Source organism: Zootoca vivipara, chromosome 7 (genome assembly GCF_965207765.1).
Source record: "Zootoca vivipara chromosome 7, rZooViv2.hap1.1, whole genome shotgun sequence".
NCBI lineage: Eukaryota > Metazoa > Chordata > Lepidosauria > Squamata > Lacertidae > Zootoca > Zootoca vivipara.
Genome location: NC_142590.1, coordinates 51033740 through 51056664, shown reverse-complemented (window position 1 = coordinate 51056664; position 22925 = coordinate 51033740). Strand labels below are relative to the sequence as shown.

At 44.8% G+C, this 22925-nt stretch overlaps 1 protein-coding gene across 1 annotated transcript in view; it reads left to right on the top strand.

The window, feature by feature from the left end:
• Window positions 1–458: 458 nt before the first annotated feature.
• Window positions 459–22925, top strand: part of GRM4 (glutamate metabotropic receptor 4) — a 38846-nt gene continuing 16379 nt past the window's right edge. Inside the window, exon 1 of the mRNA XM_035122273.3 lies at window positions 459–2142. Coding sequence (XP_034978164.3) covers window positions 1156–2142 — 987 coding nt within the window. The 5' untranslated portion in view covers window positions 459–1155. The remainder of the gene's footprint in view (window positions 2143–22925) is intronic.

Below are 22925 nucleotides of genomic sequence, written 5' to 3'. Positions count from 1 at the left end.
TTAAATGGGATTATCCTTATCCTTATACATAGGCATCATTAATATCATACACAGAGATTTCTGGAAGCATTTAGCTCTGGTTTCTCTCTGATCTCTTTCATTGCAACAGCCCAACTTATCACATGGGTAATAAAGCACAGTAGAAAACTGGATTTTTAATGGGAACACATGCTTTAAAAAGTATTGCACTTGACAAATTTATGGCTACATTAGCAACAAGACTTAAGATCTTAGGCTACAATCTCAATTGGAAAGAATTTTGCAAATCTTTAATTTAAGACTCCCGGTTCGTCAATGGGAGAAAGTGTTTATTCTTGGTTGACTGTTCAACAGAACTGAATTTCAGCAGTAAAATTTGATGGTAAACAAATCCAGAATCTGAAATATTGTGGAATTCTAAAATTGTGCAAAGTTTCATTTCAGGTCTAATGCAAAGACATTCAGAGTTCGCTGAGTATCAAGACAAAAATAAACCTATTAAGGGGAAGGGAAAACAAACTGTGCATTGTGGAATTGCAGGTCTATAGTAAATATGAGGCACTGTGAAGGAAGGAAATGAGAGATGTATTAGACCACATAGCATCCATGAACAGTTGATTTAGTTCAGTAAAGTTAGTGTCAGTGGGTTTGACTAGCAACAACACTTGCATTTCCTCTGTGACATGATATTAGGTTGGAATTGAAGAACAGGAGGGTCTAAGCTTGAATTAGTAGCATTTCATGCATGGCTGATAGAGATGAGAAACTAAATTAGGGTTGGGAATTTTTGGTTCTCCTGGTGTTGTTGGACTGCAAGTTCTACCAGCCCCAGGCAGCATAGCCAATGGTTGGGCATGATGGGAGTTGTAGTCCAAGAACATCAAGAGGACCACAGGTTCCTCACACCAGAAACTGCTACTGAATCAGAGGGAGCAATGCTAGAATAACTGGACATGGCATAGACTAGAGCAGGCACCCCCAAACTTCAGCCCTGCAGATGCTTTGGACTATGATTCCCATCATCCCTGACCACTGGTCCTGTTAGCTAGAGATCATGGGAGTTGTAGGCCAAGACATCTGGAGGGCCGCAGTTTGGGGATGCCTGGGCTAGAGTAAGTGTTTTGCAGAGTTGGTGGGGGATGCTGACCCAGCCCCTGCTGTGACCCAGCTCATGCCATGTTAGTTCCTGGTGGACTTGGTGAGATTCTTGCTTTCTCTCTGCTGCAGATGGAGCGCCTGCATTGGCCTGGGGGAGGCAACCGTGTGCCCACCTCAATCTGCAGCCAGCCATGCAGGCCGGGTGAAAGGAAGAAGCTGGTGAAGGGCATCCCATGCTGCTGGCACTGTGAGCGCTGTGATGGGTACCAGTATCAGCAGGACGAGTTCCACTGTAAGGTGTGCCGACTCAGCGAGCGCCCCAATGAAAACCACACTGGCTGCATCCCCATCCCCATCGTCAAGCTTGAGTGGAGCTCCCCTTGGGCTGTGGTGCCCGTTTTCCTTGCCATTGTGGGCATCATTGCCACCCTCTTTGTGGTGGTGACATTTGTGCGCTACAATGACACACCCATCGTCAAGGCCTCGGGGCGAGAGCTCAGCTATGTGCTCCTGACGGGGATCTTCCTCTGCTATGCCACCACTTTTCTGATGATTGCAGAGCCTGACCTGGGAATCTGCTCCCTGCGGCGTGTCTTCCTGGGTCTGGGCATGAGCATCAGCTACGCTGCCTTGCTGACCAAAACCAACCGCATCTACCGCATCTTTGAGCAGGGCAAAAAGTCGGTCAGCGCCCCGCGCTTCATCAGTCCTGCTTCTCAGCTGGTCATCACGTTCAGCCTCATCTCTCTGCAGCTGCTGGGGGTCTGCATCTGGTTCATTGTGGACCCCTCACACTCCATCATCGACTATGAGGACCAACGGACTACGGACCCCCGCTTTGCCCGGGGGGTTCTCAAGTGTGACATTTCTGACCTCTCCCTCATCTGTTTGCTTGGGTACAGCATGCTGCTCATGGTGACCTGCACTGTGTATGCTATAAAGACCCGTGGGGTTCCTGAGACCTTTAATGAAGCCAAGCCCATTGGGTTCACCATGTACACTACCTGCATCGTCTGGTTAGCTTTCATTCCTATCTTCTTTGGGACATCACAGTCGGCAGAGAAGGTAATGAAGAAAGGGAAAGGGCAGAAATGGGGTGGGGATGACTGGTAGGTCTGATTGTTTCACTCTCAGGTGCATTTGTGATGAAACATATCTGGGCTGCTGGTGCCCTAGTGAAGCAGAAATGGTACTACTCCTGTTTTCTGTTGGGATTTCCCTGCACAAATCTCTGCTGCTTTCTTTTTTCTTTACTTCTCCAATTTATCTCTCTTCTAGACCCATTTCTCCTTATTTCCCCCTCCCGCATTATCTTCTCCCACTTTCTTTCCAACGCAGTACTAATGTGATTTCATCACTCTTTCCCACTCTCTTTCCTTTGCCTCCTTGATATTTGCTTCATGTGGAAGACAGGCATTGTACACTATTGAATCCTAAGCCAAGGAGTCTTGAACTGTGGTCCACAGGTAAAGGTAAAGGTAAAGGGACCCCTGACCATTAGGTCCAGTCGTGACCGACTCTGGGGTTGCGCGCTCATCTCGCATTATTGGCCGAGGGAGCCGGCGTATAGCTTCCAGGTCATGTGGCCAGCATGACAAAGCCGCTTCTGGCAAACCAGAGCAGCACATGGAAACGCCGTTTACCTTCCCGCTGTAGCGGTTCCTATTTATCTACTTGCATTTCCACAGGTAGGTCTTAGTATATTCTACACTTGTGCCACTGCACCGCCCCAAATGCAGTTTGGTATATTGGACACAGAATGCAACATTCTGAGAATCCAAGCTTTCACATTTTTTATGGCTGAGCAGATAAGCTTGGAAACACATCCTTCTGATTTATCAAAAGCTGGAGGAAGTATTTGAGGAGCTTGTAAGTGTTCAGAGGAAGAGCTGAACAACTACATGCAAATTTGCCCTAATTTTGACTATGCTTAATGAAGAATATGAGTTGACTTGAAAGAATACACAGGGATATATCTGTCAGGAGAGAGCAGCCTGTATTTAGCCCAACAAGGCTATGTAGCAGATAGACATTCTTGGATTCTGAAAGCCCATACTCCTGGAATCCTGATGGAATAATCTCAGTCTGCATCTTTGTTGCTCTTGCTCCCAAAGGTGTTGGTAATAGGATAGCGGATCATGCTGGAATAATTTAGCTGCTTCCCAAAGTTTTCTGCTTTCAAAGTTTTGTGGCTACCAGCAGGACCACCAAAAGGTTTTCTAAAGCGATAAACAAAGTGGCATGGGAAGATCTTCTAATAGTATCATGTGCAGATATGCACATGTGTCCATTGCACAATTGATCATGGTCTGAAGGCACATGAAGCACCATCACCTTACTGAAGTGAAGCAGGTCTGGATCCGGTCAGGCCTGGATAGGTGAGAATGAAATGTATGCTGCCTTGGGTTCCGTGATGGAGAAAACAGGGAGATATAATAAAATGAGAAATGAAACTGTCTCTAACTGCAGTGCAGGATGGAAGGGGGTCAACATGGCCCAAGGAGACGGGTGGTGTTGATTGTGGGAACAAGTTGTACATCTGTGTGTTCCTATAGATCCAATCCCTGGGGGGAAAACAAAACAAAACACCAGCCTGCTCAGGCAAGTTTTTACTGCTGAAGTTATTCTTAATGCTTGAAATGTGGATGCACTGTTGGTAAGAGTTTCTGCCAGCTGTAAGGCTGCTGGCAACCGCAAGCACAGGTCGTAGTGACTGAAGCTATCCATGGTTCCTAGAGGACTGATGCTCACTGAAGAGTGTAAGTTAACTGAGGGCACACCTCATGGGCCTTGAGCTTGTAAGCCTGCGGATATCCCCAGTAAGCTGCAGATGAAGGCAATTCTTGCCTGTCACATAGTAGAGAGGAACTCCGAATGTTGAGCAGCGTTTCTTAAACATTTAGCCTATCCAAAAAGGACAAAGAAACAAATTACATTGCTCTTTTGCCCTTGTCATTTGTTGGCCATCAAACATACACATTTTCTGCATTTCTCTGAATAGTTCCTTGTGTTTTTCCTTGCCTCCCATCAGCCCAAAAGTAATCATTTAATACATTGTCACTGTTAGAAAGGGTCAGATCTTTCAAAACCCAAGAAGACCTGGATCTAGTCCATCATCCTGTTCGCACAAGCAGAAGCCCACGAGCAGGACCTAAGTACAACAGCTCTCTCCACTTGTGATTCCCAGCAATAGGTATTCAGCTTAATTCTGCCTACATCTTTACACCACTTGCTGTGGCACCACCTCTCTCTTCCTTTATTATGAAAGCATAATAAGAGGGCCAAAAAACCAAATAGCACCTCTGCATGCACAAATTAAACATTTACTGTCTGTTTATCTGCTACGTCTACTTTCCATCAGTGTTGCTGTAATTACAATGCTGTAATTCTAGTCTTTGGCTAACACATAAGGGGCAGAATCATTCTATGTGGCACTACAGAGTCTCAAACTATCTGGCCCAGCTCCTGTTGTTTGAGTAAAGATCAAGCGGCTCCTGTCTCGACTGCTCATAGCCCCTGTGCACCCAGCGCTTACTTTCTTTTTCCTGAAAGAGAAAAGGAAAGGAAGGCATCAACATAGAAAACAGCTGAAAAGGAGACCTCCAAGATGAACTGGATGTATTTTTCATGAGGCCCAATGCATTTCCATGAAGCCTCTTCTTCAAGGATACTGTTCATGCAAATCAGTCTCCTGTATTATATCAGAGATATTACAGAGTAATAATCGAGGCTACTTTGCCTGGCTAGAGTTTCTCTTAGTCCTGGGATACAGCTTTCAACAGTGAGGTCTGTATCTGACACAGATGGGTCAAAATAGAAATGGGAGATAGGGTCAATATGGGTTGGAGATCTGTTACTGAATCGGGGAAACAAAAACCAGGGGCCAGAGATAAGAAGCATGATCATGGCTGCTCTGGCTGAGCCAGGAAGGCTGTGTTGCTATCAGAGGATGAGTTGATGCAACTGGCTTAGAAGTATTGATTTTGTAGGGCTTTGGGTGCTTGTGTTGCAGGAGGTTAGGGTGGTCATGTGTCCAGCTTTACAGTCCTTTGAAGGGCTGCCTGGTTTGAAGATAAAGAACCATGAGAAGGAAGAGCAGAGGCCTAGAAGCTGCCCATCAGCAGTTAGCACCCTGGACAGCAGAACAGGCAGGCACACAGGTTGCTCGGTCACAGTCTTCCCATTGCAGAGAGATGCATTCCATTTCTGTTTAAATTATAGTTTTTGGTTCATAGTTTGCATCCATACATATAAATGAGCACAGACAACTTTTATGCAAGCCTCTGTCCTCCTTTGCCCTTTCGTTACTGCAGTGCAAAAGTGACCATTCTATCCAGGTTTCAGGTCTCCGCTGGAGCCTTGCAGAGCCTTGCTCAAAATGTATTGGTCCTAATAAAAAAGCAAAACAACCCACATTTCTAGTACACCTGTGAGCTTTCTCTTCAGACTGAACAACTCTGAATACATCTTCTGTCTTACATTCTGCTCCTATCTCCTTGCTGGAGAAGGCTGCCCCTTCCGATCAGTTAAGGGTGTGGTGTACTGCCTCTCCTGTCACTGCAATGTGAATTATTTTTCCCTCCTTTAGGTTTAAAGTGTACAGAGCCACCTGGCACCATTCACCAGCACTGCACTAATTTAGTCTAGAGCAGGCATGTCAAACCTGCGGCCCTCCAGATGTTTTGGCCTACAACTCCCATGATCCCTAGCTAGCAGGACCAGTGGTTGGGGAAGATGGGAATTGTAGTCCAAAACATCTGGAGGGCCGCAGGTTTGACATGCCTGGTCTAGAGGATTTCTCCTGTATATTCTGTCCTGTGTTATCAGCCCAAGTAATCTGGCTGAGGGAGAAAGACAAGAGTTACTGCTCACTCATTGAACTGTGCGCTTCCCCACTCGATTATTGCATAGTTGGGAATTTAATTAACACCTGGGTGTTTTGGCAACACTGAGCTCCCATGACAGATTCCACTGCTGTGGGAGAAGTGGCGCATCTTGCAGCAGCAAGGCTAAGAAACGAAATAATTCCGTCATTCTGGTCACAAGCTCTCCAGGGCATTGTCTTCAGTGGCAGATCAGGTTGAGCTAGAACGTGACCCGGAGGAATCGCATTAGCTAATCCAATGTTAAACACAACTTGGCAAGCAGTGGGAAAGGAAGCGCATTAAGCCTGATGCACAGCTGGTGTAGAGCAGCCTCATGCCGGAGACTGTGAGGCTTGCTTTGGCCCTGGTGAGAATCTGTCCCTTCATGCTCTATTAGCAACACAAGGAAAGGCATTATTTTGGGCCCTGAGCATCCTTGACCTAATGTCTCTTGACATCTGTATAAATCTGTTGTAAATACAGGTTTATTAGGGTGGATGTGGATGCAGGCCATCAGTCACTGGTGCTGGGCAAAAACTGTTTGTATTAATAAGGATTTTAAGGGGTTTCCATACCAATCCTACTTAAATGGATGAGTGATCCTTCTATTATGCTGTATTCATCTTTTGCAATAGCAACTTTTCTTACTATATTGGGGTGTGTGTGTGTGTGCGCACACACACACACACACACTAAAAAGCTGTTAAGTTTTATTCTATGAATCTATAATTTTGCCTAAGACAAAAGGCTGGGATCTAGAGGACCATGTGGCTATTTATTTCTGCAAACTCTAGAGAAAGTTGGACTTGTGTTTTTCAAGCATTAACACCTTAGGTAAGGTTCATAACTCAGCAGAAGAGCATCTGCTTTGAATGCAGAAGGTCCTAGGTTCAAACTCTGGCATCTCCCCTCCAGGTAGGGTGGGGAAACACTCCTTCTCTGAAACTCTGGAGAACTGCTGCCAGACAGTATAGACAATACTGAACCAGATGGACCAGCAGTCTCATACCTTTTAAACTAGCCTCCTGTATTCATGCAAGTTAGTCTAGAGCCCATGTTTGAGATAAAGCTACTAAGCTCTATTTAGAGGGGTCTTTCTCTATCAGTGGAGCATCTACATATCTGTATAGCTATGATGGTGCATGGAATGAGCTCTCTAACCCATTCGTTGCTTCTGAATTTCCAGCAAACTCTATGCGGCAGTTTCCCACTGCAAAAAAACAATGAAGTGTTCTTTTGAGGCCCAACATCAGCAGAAAGGAGTGCTGGGGAGCTGCGTGAGTCCTTGGACTAACAAGGACGCACTGTTACCTGTAGACACCCCAAATGTCTGCTGAGCACTACCATCTTTGTTGGGCCATAGTCCGACATGTGCATAAAGTTAAAATACGTTAATAGGTGCCAGCTCCTAGGGGCCGAGGCACTTTGGACTTCCCAATGTTTCTTTTTGAGGGGGCTGGGGCCCCTCAATGTTCAGAGGGCATTTGACTCCACCCCCTGGCTCCTCACAACGTTGCTTGCATGATGTCAGGATGTTGCGTAACATTGTGAACATGACACCAGGATGTCATGTGACGTTGCATGCACGAGGCCAGGACATTGCACAACATTGCTCATGCAACGTCAGGATGTCCCGTCAGGCCCCGTCAATCATCTCGAGAAGTTGGTGCCTCTGATTACATTGTGATATAGTAATGGGGAATTGAGAGGGTTTGTGACTGCCATGATCCCCTATAGAAAGTGGAAGCACATTATGATGGCACACAGCCTTTTAAATATGTAGTTGCCAGCTATTCTGTAGCTACAGCTCTCTCCTCTTAGTTAGAGAGAGGCGGTTGCTTTCTCAAGCAGCAGAAGTAGGGTCAATGCCACTGTGCTCAGTGGTGTCGCAACAGGGGGCGTGGGGGTGGTACACCCTGGGTTACATGTCTGTGGGGGTGACAAGAAGTCACCCCATGGGGGCTTGCAGCAGCGTGAGCAGCCATTGCACAGCCACATGTGGAGGATCCTCCATTCGCGGCTGTGGCGGTGACGGAGGGATCCTGGTACCATCCGTACGGTGCTGGAGTGGCGCCGGCGGCAAACCGCTATACAGCGCATGTGCGGTGTCACTACATATGGCATATGCATCGTACGTAGTGACGCCCACCCCAGGTGTCACAACGCCTCCTTCGCCCCTGACTGTGCTGCTTGTGTCCTACAGTAACTACAGTCCCTTTTCCTCCTCCTCAAGGTACAGCAGCCAATGCCCTTATTGCTCATCTTCACTTAAGATTCTTCTCAAGGTGTACCTGGTGGCTGCTAGCAATGCTGAACCGCAGCCCGTGCAGTTTTTACTCCTACACTTCATAATGTGTGGCTTGTAGGCTTCTGCTTGGAAGAACAGAATGAAACATTCTCAATTGCTGTGTGTGTATGTGTTACTCTAGGTGTCTGTTATCCTTTACAAGTGTCATTTTGTGAGCTGTGTGGGTAAGATACAATCTCCAAAAAGGGAAAAAAATAGAGTCTGATATAGTAATTATCTGTTTCTCTGTGGTATCTATGGTATCTCTCTGCCTCTTTTCTGTATTGCCTAAGTGACACTTAGCGATCTTGTGCTTTCAGTAGAGCTGTGCACTAAATATGCCCCCGATGTCCTCGGCTTTTACCGATTCAACCAAAGCTTTGGGGAAGGGTGCTTCCAGATGGGAGCTTAATACTGCAAACAGTCATGCAGACATAGCAAATGGACAATTGGCAACAGGTTGCTGTTTATTTTAAGCTTTGGGATTTTCTCCAGGATAAATCCAGATTAAATGGGGAAGAATAGGAACTGGCGTTTTGTTGCCGATTGAATCCTGTGGATACTGAAAAAGAATTGTATGCATGAGCAACACCCTTCCACAATAAACACCCACCTGGAAGCACCTGAAATAGCATCCATTAAGTTTCATGCCACACAGAAGGAGGAGTTTTTAGTGTAGGTGTGGCTAGCCTGCGACCCTCCACATGGTACTGAACTCCCATTATCCTTTACATTGGCCATGCTGGCTGGGGCTGGTAAGAGTCATAATTCAGCCACATCTTGAGGGCCACAGGTCAGCCAACCCTATTTTAGTGGGTTTGTTTTTAAAAAGGAAAGGAAATAAATAGATGCTGGTTTTGTACCTGGAAGCAACTGTCATCTAGAAGGCCTTACCATTAATCCTAGCTGTGTAAACTGTGCTATTTTGTACTTCTTCACACATTGCACACTGGTGAAAGCGGATTTACTGAAGATTCACACTTGAGAATTCATACATGACTTTGTGGGGTATACAACGTAAAGCGTTCTGTGTGTAGACATGAAAAAATGTCACGTGTGAAGCAGCCTCTAACAATAGGGGCAAATGCTCCGCTTCAATTGCACTCATCTTTATTATTTCTGCATGTGTTCCAGGCCATGCTTCTGGCATTCAGAACTAGTTCTGGCTCTGAGCCTTGTTTCAAATTAAGCCCCAGGAACAGGATCTGCCTGTGCACATCAAGCAAGATTTTTCTTTGTGAGGATATGCCATGAGACCGGTGTGGTGCATTGTTAGATCCGGATATCAGCTCCAACCCATGCATGTGATTTCAATTGCTGATCAATCTTATGGTCCAAAATTAATCTGGTGCCATGCTAAGGTTGTCCACTAAAAAAAAAAGACAGGGGGTGAAAAAACAAATCGAGCAGGTTTTCCATTTTGATGAAATGGCAGGGGAGATGCTAACAAGAAAGCAGGTTTCCTAAGAAATTATTTCCCAAAACAAAAGCTCCCTTAAAGCTAGTTTAATGTGCTCAGCATACTGTGGGTAATAAAGATGGAAATGATAATGACTGTAGATTATGCGCAAGGTTGCTCACCTCCTCACTGCAGCTTGTCATGGGATAATTTAGGGCTGCCGAAAGCTAGCTGTCAAGTTGCAATTCGACATGAAGCTTTGCCTCACTTTGGGGGCTTGTAATATACAGTGTTCCTCTTCTATTAGGCAGCTAACAAGCTGATTAGAGGCTATCGTAACAATGTTCCTGGCTCCCTTTGGAGCCCACACAACAGACCACCTTGCTGAGGTTTTCTGCTCTTTGTGTGCAACCAGGAACAAACATCCTTCTCAAGGTAGCCAACCAGAGCCCTTCTCCTTGGGAGATACCAAACCTGCTCAGTTGGACAGCTTGTCATTGCTAACTGTTGTAAGGGGGACAGCTTAAAAGTAGATTTACCTAAAAAAATAGAATAAAAACACTAGCTATTATTATTATTATTATTATTATTATTATTATTATTATTATTATCCCAGAAAAATGCAAAATGGGAATACAAAATACATAATGAAACAAAACAAAAAAGCAACTAACCACCCCTCCCACAAACACATTTTAAAAGCCATAGGGTGTTAAACAGCTGAACACCTGGTTGAAGAGAAACATTTTCGCCTGGTGCCCAAAGATACGTGATGAAGGTGCCACGCGAGCCTCCCTGGGGAGAGCATTCCACAGTTGCATTTATAAGATCTGTTACATATCTGTCTATTGCTTTCAGCATCAACTTTGAGCAAAGAATGCTTTATACTCTTGCAAAATCTTTGTTATCACAGCACTTTGATCCTTTTGTGAGTTTTGACATCCCACAGTCTACTCAGATCCTTTCTCTGAGGCCCATTTAAGACTGTAACCAGTTATTTCCCAGCCCACTTTGTACAAGTTTTGTACAGTCTTGTCCAAGGCTAGTGAACTCCCTGAGATGTTTACTACTCAAGATGCAGTGGAACTGCAAGTAAAACAAATATGCATAGTAACTATTACATATTTATGTCCCCTTAAGTCTACCAAACCTGGATGAAGTGTGACTAATGGCTCATCCATGCTTCCACCCCCCCCCACCCGGTGCCTTCTAGGCAGGGGTCCAAGAGGTTTTTCTTTTGTCCCAGCACTTTGCCCAAGAAAACCCTCTGTTTACGGCTGAATCAGAGTCAATGTCAGCTTGTAGAAATCATTTATCCATCCTTAGAAATCATAGGATAAACAGAAGTGTGGATGAGTGACTGTGAAATCTTCCAGGACTTCTGATTGATGGAATCAGTTGCCAATATCAAAAATGTTGCTAGGATTATGGGAAAAGCTTGGTGGTGGGGAGGGAGATGGGAATTTCCATGGCTATCTACCCAAAAGGGGTCCACTCTCGGTCATGTCCAATCCACTCTTCTTGCATTTCATAGCATGTTGAGAGCATCATGTCCATTCCAGGCAAAGGAGGACTCAAAAATCATTGCTTTTCCAAGATGCCAATAGCTGATCCCTGAGAAATGTCTCCAGGGTTATTGATGCATACCCCCACAAAAAGGCTTTGTTTATATTGTGCCATTTTCAGCTGTGTAACACAATTGCCCTATCATTGGGGTTGCCATTTTCTATGTGAAATATTTACATCAGAGGGGAAGATCCCCTGGTTATTTTTTTACATATCCTATAGTGCCTGACCATTGACCATGCTGGCTGGGACTGGTGGGAGTTGGAATCCAGTGGCAACTGGAGGGCTGCAGATTCCCCATCCTTGATCTACAATAGCCTAACAGGCAGATGTGCGGAGAGAGATAATTTCGAACAAATGGAGGTACTTGCACACCCCTGTGTTACCACATCTCATAGTATGTGCACCAAACACTAGTTATTGTTTGGTGCTGATGGACTCTAGCAGCTGTTGTATCATTTGTTTCTGTAAATTCAAAACTGACCATAGCTGCCAAGTACCCCGTTTTCCCTGGGAAACCCCCGTTTTTACTTACCTTTTCCCGGTGGTCCCCCGTATCACTTCGTCTCCCGTTTTTCTCCGTCATTTTCTCCTGCCGGCGGCAATTTTTTTCTGATTTGCCCTTCTACGGGCACCAAAAATGGCCGCCGCCGGCTTCAAAAGTCGCATCTACGCATGTCCGGAAGTGCATAGACGCTACTTCCAGTGTCGGCAGCGCCCATTTTTGGTGCCCATAGATGGGCGGAGCGACACCGGAAGTTGCGTCAACGCACTTCCTGACATGCGTAGAAGTGACTTTCGAAGCCGGCAGTGGCCATTTTTGGTGCCCATAGAAGGGCAAAGTGACACCGGAAGTTACGTCGACGCAACGTCCGGTGTCACACGGCTGCCGGTCCTGGATTCTGCAGTCCGGGACTTGGAAGGTAAGAAACTGACTATTAATTAGCATTAAAGCTGAACTAAAGGGGACGACGACAATGAGCATTAAGAAGTCTAGGTAATAGTGTAATGGTTTTGAAGGAAGATAGCAGCAGGATGCATTTACACAGCAGTGTTTAATTGCCAGCACAGGGGCAGGGAGAAAAGCCCTAAAGTGAAGGGCGCAACAGGGACATCAAACTCTCTATTAACAAGAAAATGTGTTGCTACTTTGGGCAGACTTAAGTAAGATGCCCATATTTAGAAGATGAGATTTGGGAGTCCACAGAAGTTAAAGTGTGTAATCCAGATAATTTTATGACCAGAGACCCAGGAAGCTGTTGGGGAATGTTTATTGAATGGAACAGAAACATTCTGAAATAAAGTTCTGAAACTAAAGTTCATCACCTAACACTTGTGCTTGGTCTGGAGACGATGCACTGATGTTTCACTCGTTAACTTTGGACATTTGTCATGATGGTCTGTAGCTGTAGTGGCCATTGGATTGCAGTCAAACTCAGGAAATAGGTGGAAGAAACTGTAAATGCAGAAGTGTTGTGTTTAACAGATCCTTAAGAGTTCAGGTCAAATCAGGAAAATACCAGCCAGTCACGATCATTTCAAGAATACAACTGTGCTAATTGAGAAGAGGTGGATTTCGGATTCCTGCTCTGGACACTCACTTTTGTAGACATTTTGTTTCATATTTCTTCCCCCTTAAGACTGAGAAGCACAATCCCTTATTCATTGTCTCTTGGTAAAGGAGAATGTGAAATATTCAAGGCAGGTACTGCATCTTTTGTCTCCATAGCGTAAATGGGGCCTTGGAACTAATCTGGGGCTTCAAGGTGTGCTTGTAGTAGAAATATTATTACATTCCCTGTTCTGACAGTCTCCTATCTAGGTAGCTTTTGAAAAGCATTCAAGTTGTGGGAGTGTGTGGTGTGGGTGTGTACATGCGCCTCTGCACTGTGTGGAGCTGAAATTGCACCCTGTTTGCTTCTTCACAGCATCTGCATGAAAGTGGCTTTTTGATCTGTGTGCCCAAGTGAAATTGCCTCATTCTTTTCTCCCGAGGGAGCAACTGATGAGATCTCAGTGTTATTTTATTAATTTTTCCCACCCTGTGTCTACAACTTTACACGGAGGCAGCAGATTATTCTAACAAGTCCCCCAAGCCCTTTCTCAGAGGAGCCTCTTATCCTAACAGATCCCGGTGGATTACAGAAATAGCAATAACCGAGGATCTAAAGAAAGAGACAATTTCCTGTGCTGATAAGGCAGAAGCCAAATAGCATCATCATTGTCTATTCCACTATTTATCGCCTGCGCTTTCAGATATATGGCAAGCAGGGGAGGGGAATAATCCGGTGCTCCTTGTTCCTTTTGTTTCTTTAGCAAAGGCTCATGGTGATAATAAATAACGAAAGTGATAATTGGGTATTCTGCCCAGGTGACCAGGACCCCATGCTGTTCCAACACAAAGGCAGGAAAAGAGGCATGAAGTCCACCAAGGGCAATATAGGTTTTGACTGCACAGGCAAATTAATCCAAAATCAGGAGCGCCTATAAACAGAGGGTTTAATTTAGAACAGCTTGGGCTTAGCAGTTCAGATGTGCACTGGCATTATTTGTTGCAACAGTTCAACCCTAATCAGAACTTAGGAGGACAGGACTCCTAGCAGATCTCCACACTATTAGGGACCCCAAAGAGCCACTGGATTCAGACATCCCTGCCCCAGGACTAGAGGTTCCCACACCAGCTGCCTGTCTGGTTCTCAGGCACACAATTTGCAGGGCTATAGGAGCAGGATATAGCCAGGGCCGGCTCTAGGTAGAGTCCCGGTGGTGTGGGGCGCCAGGGCTGGTAGGTGGGGCACTGTGCAGCAAAGCCGGGCAGAAGCCATGCTGCACCCTGCGAGGGCGGGGGCGCCGGAGTGATCTCCGCCGCTCAGCGCCAGGGCGCCCGACCTGCTCGGGACTGCCCTGGATATAGCTATCCATGTAGGGACTTTAGAGCCACCACTAAGTGCCTGGGCAGGAGCACATGAGGCTACCTGGGAGGAAGGAGAAGTGCCTGGAAGCATTTGCTTAGATCAGAGCCTGGTTAGGAACCAGGAAGCGGTGGAGCTTCCAGCTCCTATATAGGCTCCCAATCTGAGCTGCTTCATTGCAGATGCAACGGCTGCTTTCCAGGCTCAACCCTCATCAGCCTGGGGAAAGGGACATATGCATTCTTCCATGGTGGCTGCTAAGTTCTGGGGACTGATGAAGGGTGTTGGAGAGCCCCCCCCCAAAAAAAAGTGTATGGAAAAAATGTATGTGGAGTTTCTGTGAATTAAATATATGCCTCTTTTCCCATGGGTAATATTTGTGATTGTTTGTTGGCCCAGCTTTGTCCACTTTGGGGTATGGTCCCACTGCTATTGGAATATAACCTCTGACAGCTTTCTGCTGGATAATATGGCCCATCTCTATACTAGACTAACACAACAATTTTGATCAAGAAAAGCATCTATAGCAGGCTTCCTCAACCTTGGCCCTCCAGATGTTTTTGGCCTGCAACTCCCATGATCCCTAGCTAGCAGGACCAGTGGTCAGGGATAATGGTAATTTTAGTCTCAAAACATCTGGAGGGCCGAGGTTGAGGAAGCCTGACCTATAGCCATGGATTCCATGTAGTGTATCTGCATCCCTGTTCAGCATCGCCCGCATGGGTTCCTTTTATGCCCATCATTTCACTTGGATACACTGGAGCATGCTGGGTTGAGGTGGAGTACCAGACCCACAGACAGACAGGTGTTTCTTTTATTGCAGTCATCAGTAAAACAAAAGTGGGGGAACTCTGTAAGATGAGTGGTTTTTTGGGGGGCTAAAGTCCTAGGTTCAATCTCAAGCATCTCTAGTCAGAGATATCCTGGAGACCTGCTTCTGGTCAGGGTCAATAGGACTGAAAGAGATGGGACAATGATCTGATTCAGTATACGGTTACTTCCTATGACATATATAGGAAGTTGATTGAGGCTGAGGTGGGCAGAAAGGGGAAGGATGCAAGAAAGGAGATATAGGAGATGTCCAAGAGGGCAAAGTAAAAAAAAGTGACCCTGAGGAATCCAAGGCTGATTGGCTCCCTGGAACATCAGAGAATGGTACTTTAAGTGAGCCAGGAAGGTAGTACAATGTCTCCTTGACATACAGTCCAATACCTGATGCAGATATTCTCTCAGACCAGCTCCCTTTGCCCTCAGTCAAGATACCAACTGTCGTGAGGAAATAGGAGACTCCAGAAAGCTTTGTCACATGGTTATAGCTTAGAATATATCTCAAAATTGGAGTTATCACCCACAAATGGAGTAAAAGGTTGACATGTTCTTCACCTAAGTATCAGCACCATTTGGAATGAATAATCTTCCAGCCTGAGCTACCACATTTGAGGAGACCTATACAGGGCTCAGTGAGAGCCTCTCTCTAGGGACAGCATCCACTGTCCTTGAAACGTTGTGCCCTGCCTAAGCCACTTTTGATTTAGTCAATGGAGGCAGGTTTATTGTTTTAAATAGAAAGCATTGGTAAGTACTCCAGTGGGAGCATCATGACAGTGGCTGCTGCCTACACAAACCCATTAGCAGCCACTCTGCACCTCCTTTTTCTTCCTCCTCCAGCTCTGCTCATTAAGAGCAGCTTCTTGCCTCTCAGCTTTTATCAATATCCCAGAGCCTCTGTGACAGAAGGTCCCCAAATGCAACCATATTTGCAGCATGGTAGTATTCCCCCCCCTTTTGTTGGTTAAATTTCATTAAACACTTTCTGAATATGATTTTACAGCATAAATTTTTAAAAAATTTTTTAGAGCAATTGGCATGTTAAAGTGGAAATATACACAGAGCATTTGCAAATGTCATAACACTTGACCCAACAGGAAATTACCATATCAGGTAAAATTTTGAAAATTAGCAAGACAAACAGGAAAAAGGAAATAGCACTCTGGTCCCCATCACCCCATTATGGTGTGTGTTGATTAGGGATGCTTTCAAAATTCTCTTGCTCTGGAAACTTCTATCAAGATTCCAAAGTTTTGCATTATCTGGTCTTATTTCTGAAGTGGTAATAATGAATTAAGGACCCTTGATTATTCCATTTTTTTTTGTAAATTTCTGAATTTGGCTTAAATGCTGTGCATTTGCAGTTTGCTTCAGTTTTCAAATCCCTTTTCTCTACCCCTCCCCACCTATTTTGCCACTGTACACACACCGAGGCTGCACTGAATTGATAAGGGCCATTTTTTCAGTGACTTGTATTTACTGTATATCTTAGCAATTGGGATTTGGGGGATGAGGCCAAATTCTTTTAGAGGAAGAGAATGGGAGCAGCCACCATTTTGTTTCTCCTAGCACTTTTTGCAGCTTGTGAAATTCAAAATTGCTACCACCATAAAACATGTCTACCTCCTTCAGCACTCACTGTGGGCTACCATTATAGTGGAACTGACTTATCTCACTAAGTCCTCTCACTTTTTGAACTTGCCCGCTAAGTTTATGCACAGTGGTGAAAGTTTTAAAAGCCATTGTTTTCGATGCAGGAACTGTTGTTGCTTTCAATCACTTTGTGCTGTGCAAAGTTTAGCAGCAGATAGCATCTGCAGCATAAATAATTTCCTATGAGTCAGAATTGGGACTTCTTTCTCTCCTCCTTCCTCCATTTCAATAACACAAGATGGAGATCTAAAGAGACCACTAATTGACTGAATAACCATTACAACTTCCTGCCCCAAAGCCTTAATTTATATACATGGACCCAAGATGTGAATAGGCAAACCTAATTCCTCACAACTTTCCCAAACAACCTACCATATTTTCCCATCTATAAGACACCCCCATGTATAAGATGCCCCCTATTTTGAGGGACTCAGATTTAAGAAAATGGGGGGAGATGACCCCATGTATAAAATGCCCCCTAATTTTTGACATTATTTTTTAGGGAAAAAACCTAGTCTTATACATGGAAAAATATGGTATATCCCTGTCTCAATATTAATTTCATCTGGAAGAGAAGCATTTTACCATCCAAGCACAAGATTGTTTGTGCTGTTTTAATTTTACAACAAACTGATAACTTGTTAATCTCTCATTTTAAAATTTGATTTACCTACAGCCAGAGGCTTATCCAGCTCTACTGTGCCATTTATGGTGCATTTTCATCCAAGGATAGATGTTAGGCTTTTTATATAAAGGTATTAATATTTATGGAAAGTGTCACTTGACCTCAAAAGACCTAGCTTGTTGAAAAATGTTAATTGGGCAAGTTGTATCTTTCAGACCAATGGATCATACAATGTTCATTTATTTTTGGATAGATAGATGATGGATAGATAGATAGATGATAGATAGAGTCATACCTCATGGGTTACTTCCAGGTTTTGCCACTTGCGCATGCACAGAAGACCAAATTGCACCACGCGCCTGTGCAGACACGGCGCTTCAAGTTGCGGGCTTTTCATGTTACGGACGGGCCTCTGGAACGGATCCCGTCTGTAACATGAGGTACCACTGTAGATGCATTTTTAAATTGGAATCATCTATATCGAGCACTCACATCCTTGGGTAGCCTGAAAAGAGTTTTACCCTTAATATGGCAGATGTTTTAAAATCCACAATTAATTCAGCCTTAGAGCAATTCAACAGTCACCAACCTTTTTGGGCCCATGAGTATATTTGTGGGGGTAGGCACCACAAACACCTACACCCACATCACAACCAAGCACACACCACAGCCTAGTCTATTGGCAACAATAGAGTGCTTCTTTTAAGACTAATATGAGGAAAAGGGGACTTTGTTGGTCTACTTTGGCAACCCCTGCAGTAATGGTTATTGCTCCACTTTTAGAAATGGGGAACTGAGCCTAAATATGATTTCTCAGACACCAATCAGTCATAATTCTCAAAATTAAGAAGCCTTTCTGTAGTGTATCTGTAAATAAGCCCACTGGATCAAATTAGAACATGAAAAGCAAGATTTTGAGAACTTAGATTAGGTAGATTCTGGTAAAATTCTAAACAAAGCCATTACTGTTGACCGCAGAATATTTTATATTCCATAGCAGAGCTGTTGCAATGCAGAAGTTTTACATAGTTTTCAGTTCTCTTTGATGAGCTTTGGTGCATGACAGATGTCATCACCTATGTTCTGGCTTGGTTCCCATGAGATACTGGCACATCACAGCTGCCTGGATTAGGGAGTGTATAGTCCCCCTCCCCAGCGAACAAGTAGAAGAAGAGAGAATGAAGCTGAAGCTACATCTCCTGTTAGCAGTTTTAGGTGTACAGTGAAGCAGATCTGTGTAGTGTACCCAAAATGCAACCTTCCCTGTCAGGGACTGGCTGGACAATGAGGAGTGATGGCTAGATCCTGATGAATGGACACTAGGAGAAGGGTGGTTGGAGACTGACTTGGAAAAACTGGGGGAACATGTGACATCCAGGAGATGAGGGTTAGAGGCAGGAGAAGCTGCAGGATTGGACAGTGAAAAAGAGGTGCATAAAGAGTAAGAAATAGGTCAGGCTGGTGTAAAGTCAAGGGCTGCCCCACCTCTTCCTCCTGCCCCCACATCTCTTGCTCCATGGTCTCCCAGGACAGGATTGAAGTTGGAGGAGCCTACGTCTGCTTGTGTTCAGCTTGGGTGGGGGAAGCGGAAGTCCCAGGCAAGGCTTCTATGTTGTGACAACTGCCTAATCGGGTGCACACCTAGGAGTAGCTGAGAGAAGTAGGACATGCCTTTTCCTAACTTGCAAGTGTAATTTAGACAAAAAGGTCCTCACTATGGACATTCCTTGCCTGACAGTGCTGTGAAATTTCCTCATGAAGCTGGGAGGCATAACATATTTTGTTTTGTTTCCAGAGATATGGGAAATGATGTGTTTGCAAATTCCCCACCAGCCCTAAATTTCAGTTCCATAGATTTGCTTTTATGTGGCAACTTGAATGCTATTACACACATTCCCACTATTACCAGAGTGAGGACCTGCAGGCCTGGGAGCTCAATGCAGTCCTCTCTGTCTGGCTCCCAGAACTCTTCCCATGCCATTCCTCCCTCTCCCCAGGCCAGACCTCACTCTGGTCTAGCCTCACATGCTCAGTGTTGTCTCTTGTTTAACTAGATGAAAGATAGAGAGGAGTGTGCAGGAGTTCCTGCTGCACAAAGGAAATATGTACCTGTGTTGCTCCACCTACTTTAGCTTCTGGCCCCACCCACCAGAAAGTTGCCCAGAAGGGAATGGGACCCTCAGGCTCAACAAAGTTTTCGTCACAATTGGCAGATACCAGCACATTAGTGTCACTCATGAAATGTAGCACATTAATATGGAGGCCATGTTAAAAAGGAAAGCACAAATAATGGCCTCTACCCAAGGAAGTGAACCCTACAGCTCCACACTACACAAAATATTGTCCCTGTTTACACCAATAGCCATAGGAAGTTTGGGAGGATGCAATTTACCCCAACTGATGCACTAATTGAAGGGAAAACAGGATTAATACTTGTGGTAGAGAGATTTGGATCCATGACAACAGCAGAATGAAAGCTACAAATGTGTTGCACAGTAAACAATTGCCTGGACAGGCCTCTAGTGCAAAGGTGTAATGAAGAAAACATGGTGTGTTTAATCAAGTCCCAATCTGGTGTAAATTGGCCATTTGGGACTATACCCCTTTAGGTCTCCTTGGCATAGATCTGAACTAAATAGTGTCCTGGTTAAAGCCAACAGATATAATGCCCCACTTGCAATGATGCTTGCATTGGTTTCTGGGTCTTTGTGGTGAACAAGTTTGTCACTGACAGCCTGATTGGTCCCTGGCTGGGGACGGTAATGCAGCAGTCATCACAACATGAATCCCCTTTTGTAGCCAATGCAATTAGAAATTTGCTGTTCCCCCTTCCTTTAGTGGAGAGCTTGAGATGGTAGAGAATGTCTTTGTATGTCTGTGTGTGCATATAGCATACCTTGATAAGGTATGCTGCGACTGATCTGTGACAGTAAAAGACTTTTGCAGAATGCCAGAAAATCAGTCAGCAATCAGCACACTACTTCCCCCCCCCCCTGGATATTCTTCAGCATATGCGCTTTCTTCCTCTGACAAATCGGTTGCACAAACACAACTTTTGAACATTGAGTAGCTCTGCTTTCTAGCTCAGATGAGAAATCCGGTACAGTTTCCAGGCTCATCTAAGGACTTGAACAAACACAAACCCCTGTGTTGCAAAATGTAACAATCTACAAAAATGGAAACGCAATATGTTGGCTAATAACTCTTAGTGGATATACAATTGGTTATGATGTCATTCAAAATATACGAACAAGCCACTTCAAAATGATGAATATATCATACAACACATCTCACAAAATATACAAGTAACTACAGTGGTACCTTGGGTTACGAACACGATCTGTTCTGGGATGCAGTTTGTAACCCGAAATGGTCATAACCCGAAGCGCCATTTTGCGCATGTGCAAAGTGTGATTTTCATGCTTTGCGCATGTGCAAACTGTGTGTGCCGCTTCTGCGCATGCGCAGAGTGCGAGCACGGCGAAAATATTCCGGGTTTGCGGAGTTCGTAACCCGAGGTGTTCCTAACCTGAGGTGTTCCTAACCCGAGGTACGACTGTACAGGTTGTTATACGGTATGTATCAGAGTCAAACAAAGATTTCAAACAAATCAATGAATAGCAAGGAATGCCAAGCTGTCTCTCAAAGGAAGACGTCTCACAAAAGTCTCAAAAGAAGACGTCTTTCCGGAGTCTCAAAAGAACAGTATATCCGGAATAGTTCAACTGTTTCAGAATAAAGTCTTCATCAGCAAATAATTTTCAATGAAATATTCATACTAGTAGGGATCATACTAGCAGATCAGTGCTCATCTAAGGACTTGGCCATAAGCAGTGATCCCAGTATGGCACATAACTGAATGTGTCCCCCTTGAAAAAGCAGGCTCCTTTTCCAGAAGGATGCCTCATTTCTGTGGTCGTAACTGGTCAGCAATGCAGACTCCACAGCCTGAACTGGGCCACTACATGCTCCTTGCCAGCCATGTGAACCAGAGGGAGCACCGCCAGAAATGGAAAAATTCTGTACCATGTCTTTCACAGGGAAATCTATCTGAGTATATACTAGGGGTGCACATTGGCTCTGTGTGCAGCAAAACTAGAACAGAGGTGACCCAGGTATGTTTTCCAACAAACACCTCCTACCTTAATGTGCCTTTCATTCCATCTGTTTTTGCTCATTTATACTAGGTTTGTGCTGACTTCTTGCTGCTGCTGTGTGTGTTTGCTGGTTCTATTTCCCCTAGTTTTTTTTCCTCCCACTTTTAGTTTGCTTGTTCAAAGTTCCATTCTCCTCTCTGCAGTTTTAGGGTTCTGTGATTTGATTACATTGAATTATTTATCATCATCATCATCATCATCATCATCATCATCATCATCATCATCTCCCCTAGTTCTGATACTACCCTTCTCTCCCTGGCCTCAGTTCTACCAGATTGCCCCTCAAGTAAACTCTCAGTTGTGCTGCCCATTGACAGCCTATTGTTACCAACTAACCCAGAGGCACCTCCCTCATCATGTCACCGGTTGTCAGGCTGATTGTCCACAAAATACTAGAGGAAGTGAAGTAATTTCTGTTTTACCAGCTCAAAACAGTAAAGCCTGCCCTTGTGGGAGAACCACTGCCCATATCATTCTGAAAGTTGGCAGGCTTCATCCTCTGACTAGGGACAACCATGCTTGAAAAGAGCATCCAATTAATGCAGAAAACAACAAGTTGCTTCCAGAATGCCCCCAAATCTGTTCAATGGGTTCTCTCAACCCTATGGAGCAGATTTGGAGAGGGTGTGGGGAACACAGGGGGAGGAAAAGAGGGAAAGTCAAATTTCAGAAGCAGAAACTCTTGCACTGATGGAACATGAATGCTAACCATCATTTTTCCAAGGGCTACTGACATTGTCATTGACAGGGACCATTGGGGGGAAAGAATTATAGGAGCTAATTATAGTGACCCTTCCCTCTCCCTACTTGCTGCTAGAGGCAGTATAGTGGGAGTGGGAGTGGGAGAAGGGGAATAGAGGATTAGTGGGAAGGGGAGAGAGGAAAGGGGCTGCCTGGACTGGGGAATGGAAGAAGATGAATTCCGTTCATGAACTCTAAAGCAGAGGAATTCTTATCTGGCTCCCCCTCCATGCCAACCTTATTTCCCCCCAGGAAAAAATAGAAAGTTTGAACTGTTTTGGCACAACTCTAGTAGGAGGGATCCAGAATTTTAGTAAAGACAAATAACAAAGAATAAAATGTGGATCTTGTATGACGCTACTCAGTGTGTGTGATAGAGATTCACTATGCAACCGTGTAAAGAGGGTGTGGGGCAAACAAGTAGAGGATGACTTGTCATTTGAAGTGTTGAAGAATTGCCCATCCCTGCCACCTCTCTGTGATTGGGCAAAATGAAGAGAGCTTCTCTTCCTGGTGCTATCTGATTTACACATCCCCCATTTGTGAGATGCCTGCCAGGCCCTTTCCATAGAAAAATGGATTATTCTACAGTCAGATTAATGGGCTTTCATTTTGCAAAACATCTGTCACCGTTAGTCCTGGACAGTGAGCGTGAAATTAGTTTTGACTGCAGAAAGGCTACGTCGGTGTGTAATATGTGACTAACATTACAACGGCTCAGGAAGCGAGCTGGTGAATGAGAATTACCTGTTGAAAGGAGAAAGGGCTTTTCCTGCATACTCTGGGAAGGGAGGGGCAATGCATGGAATCTGGAG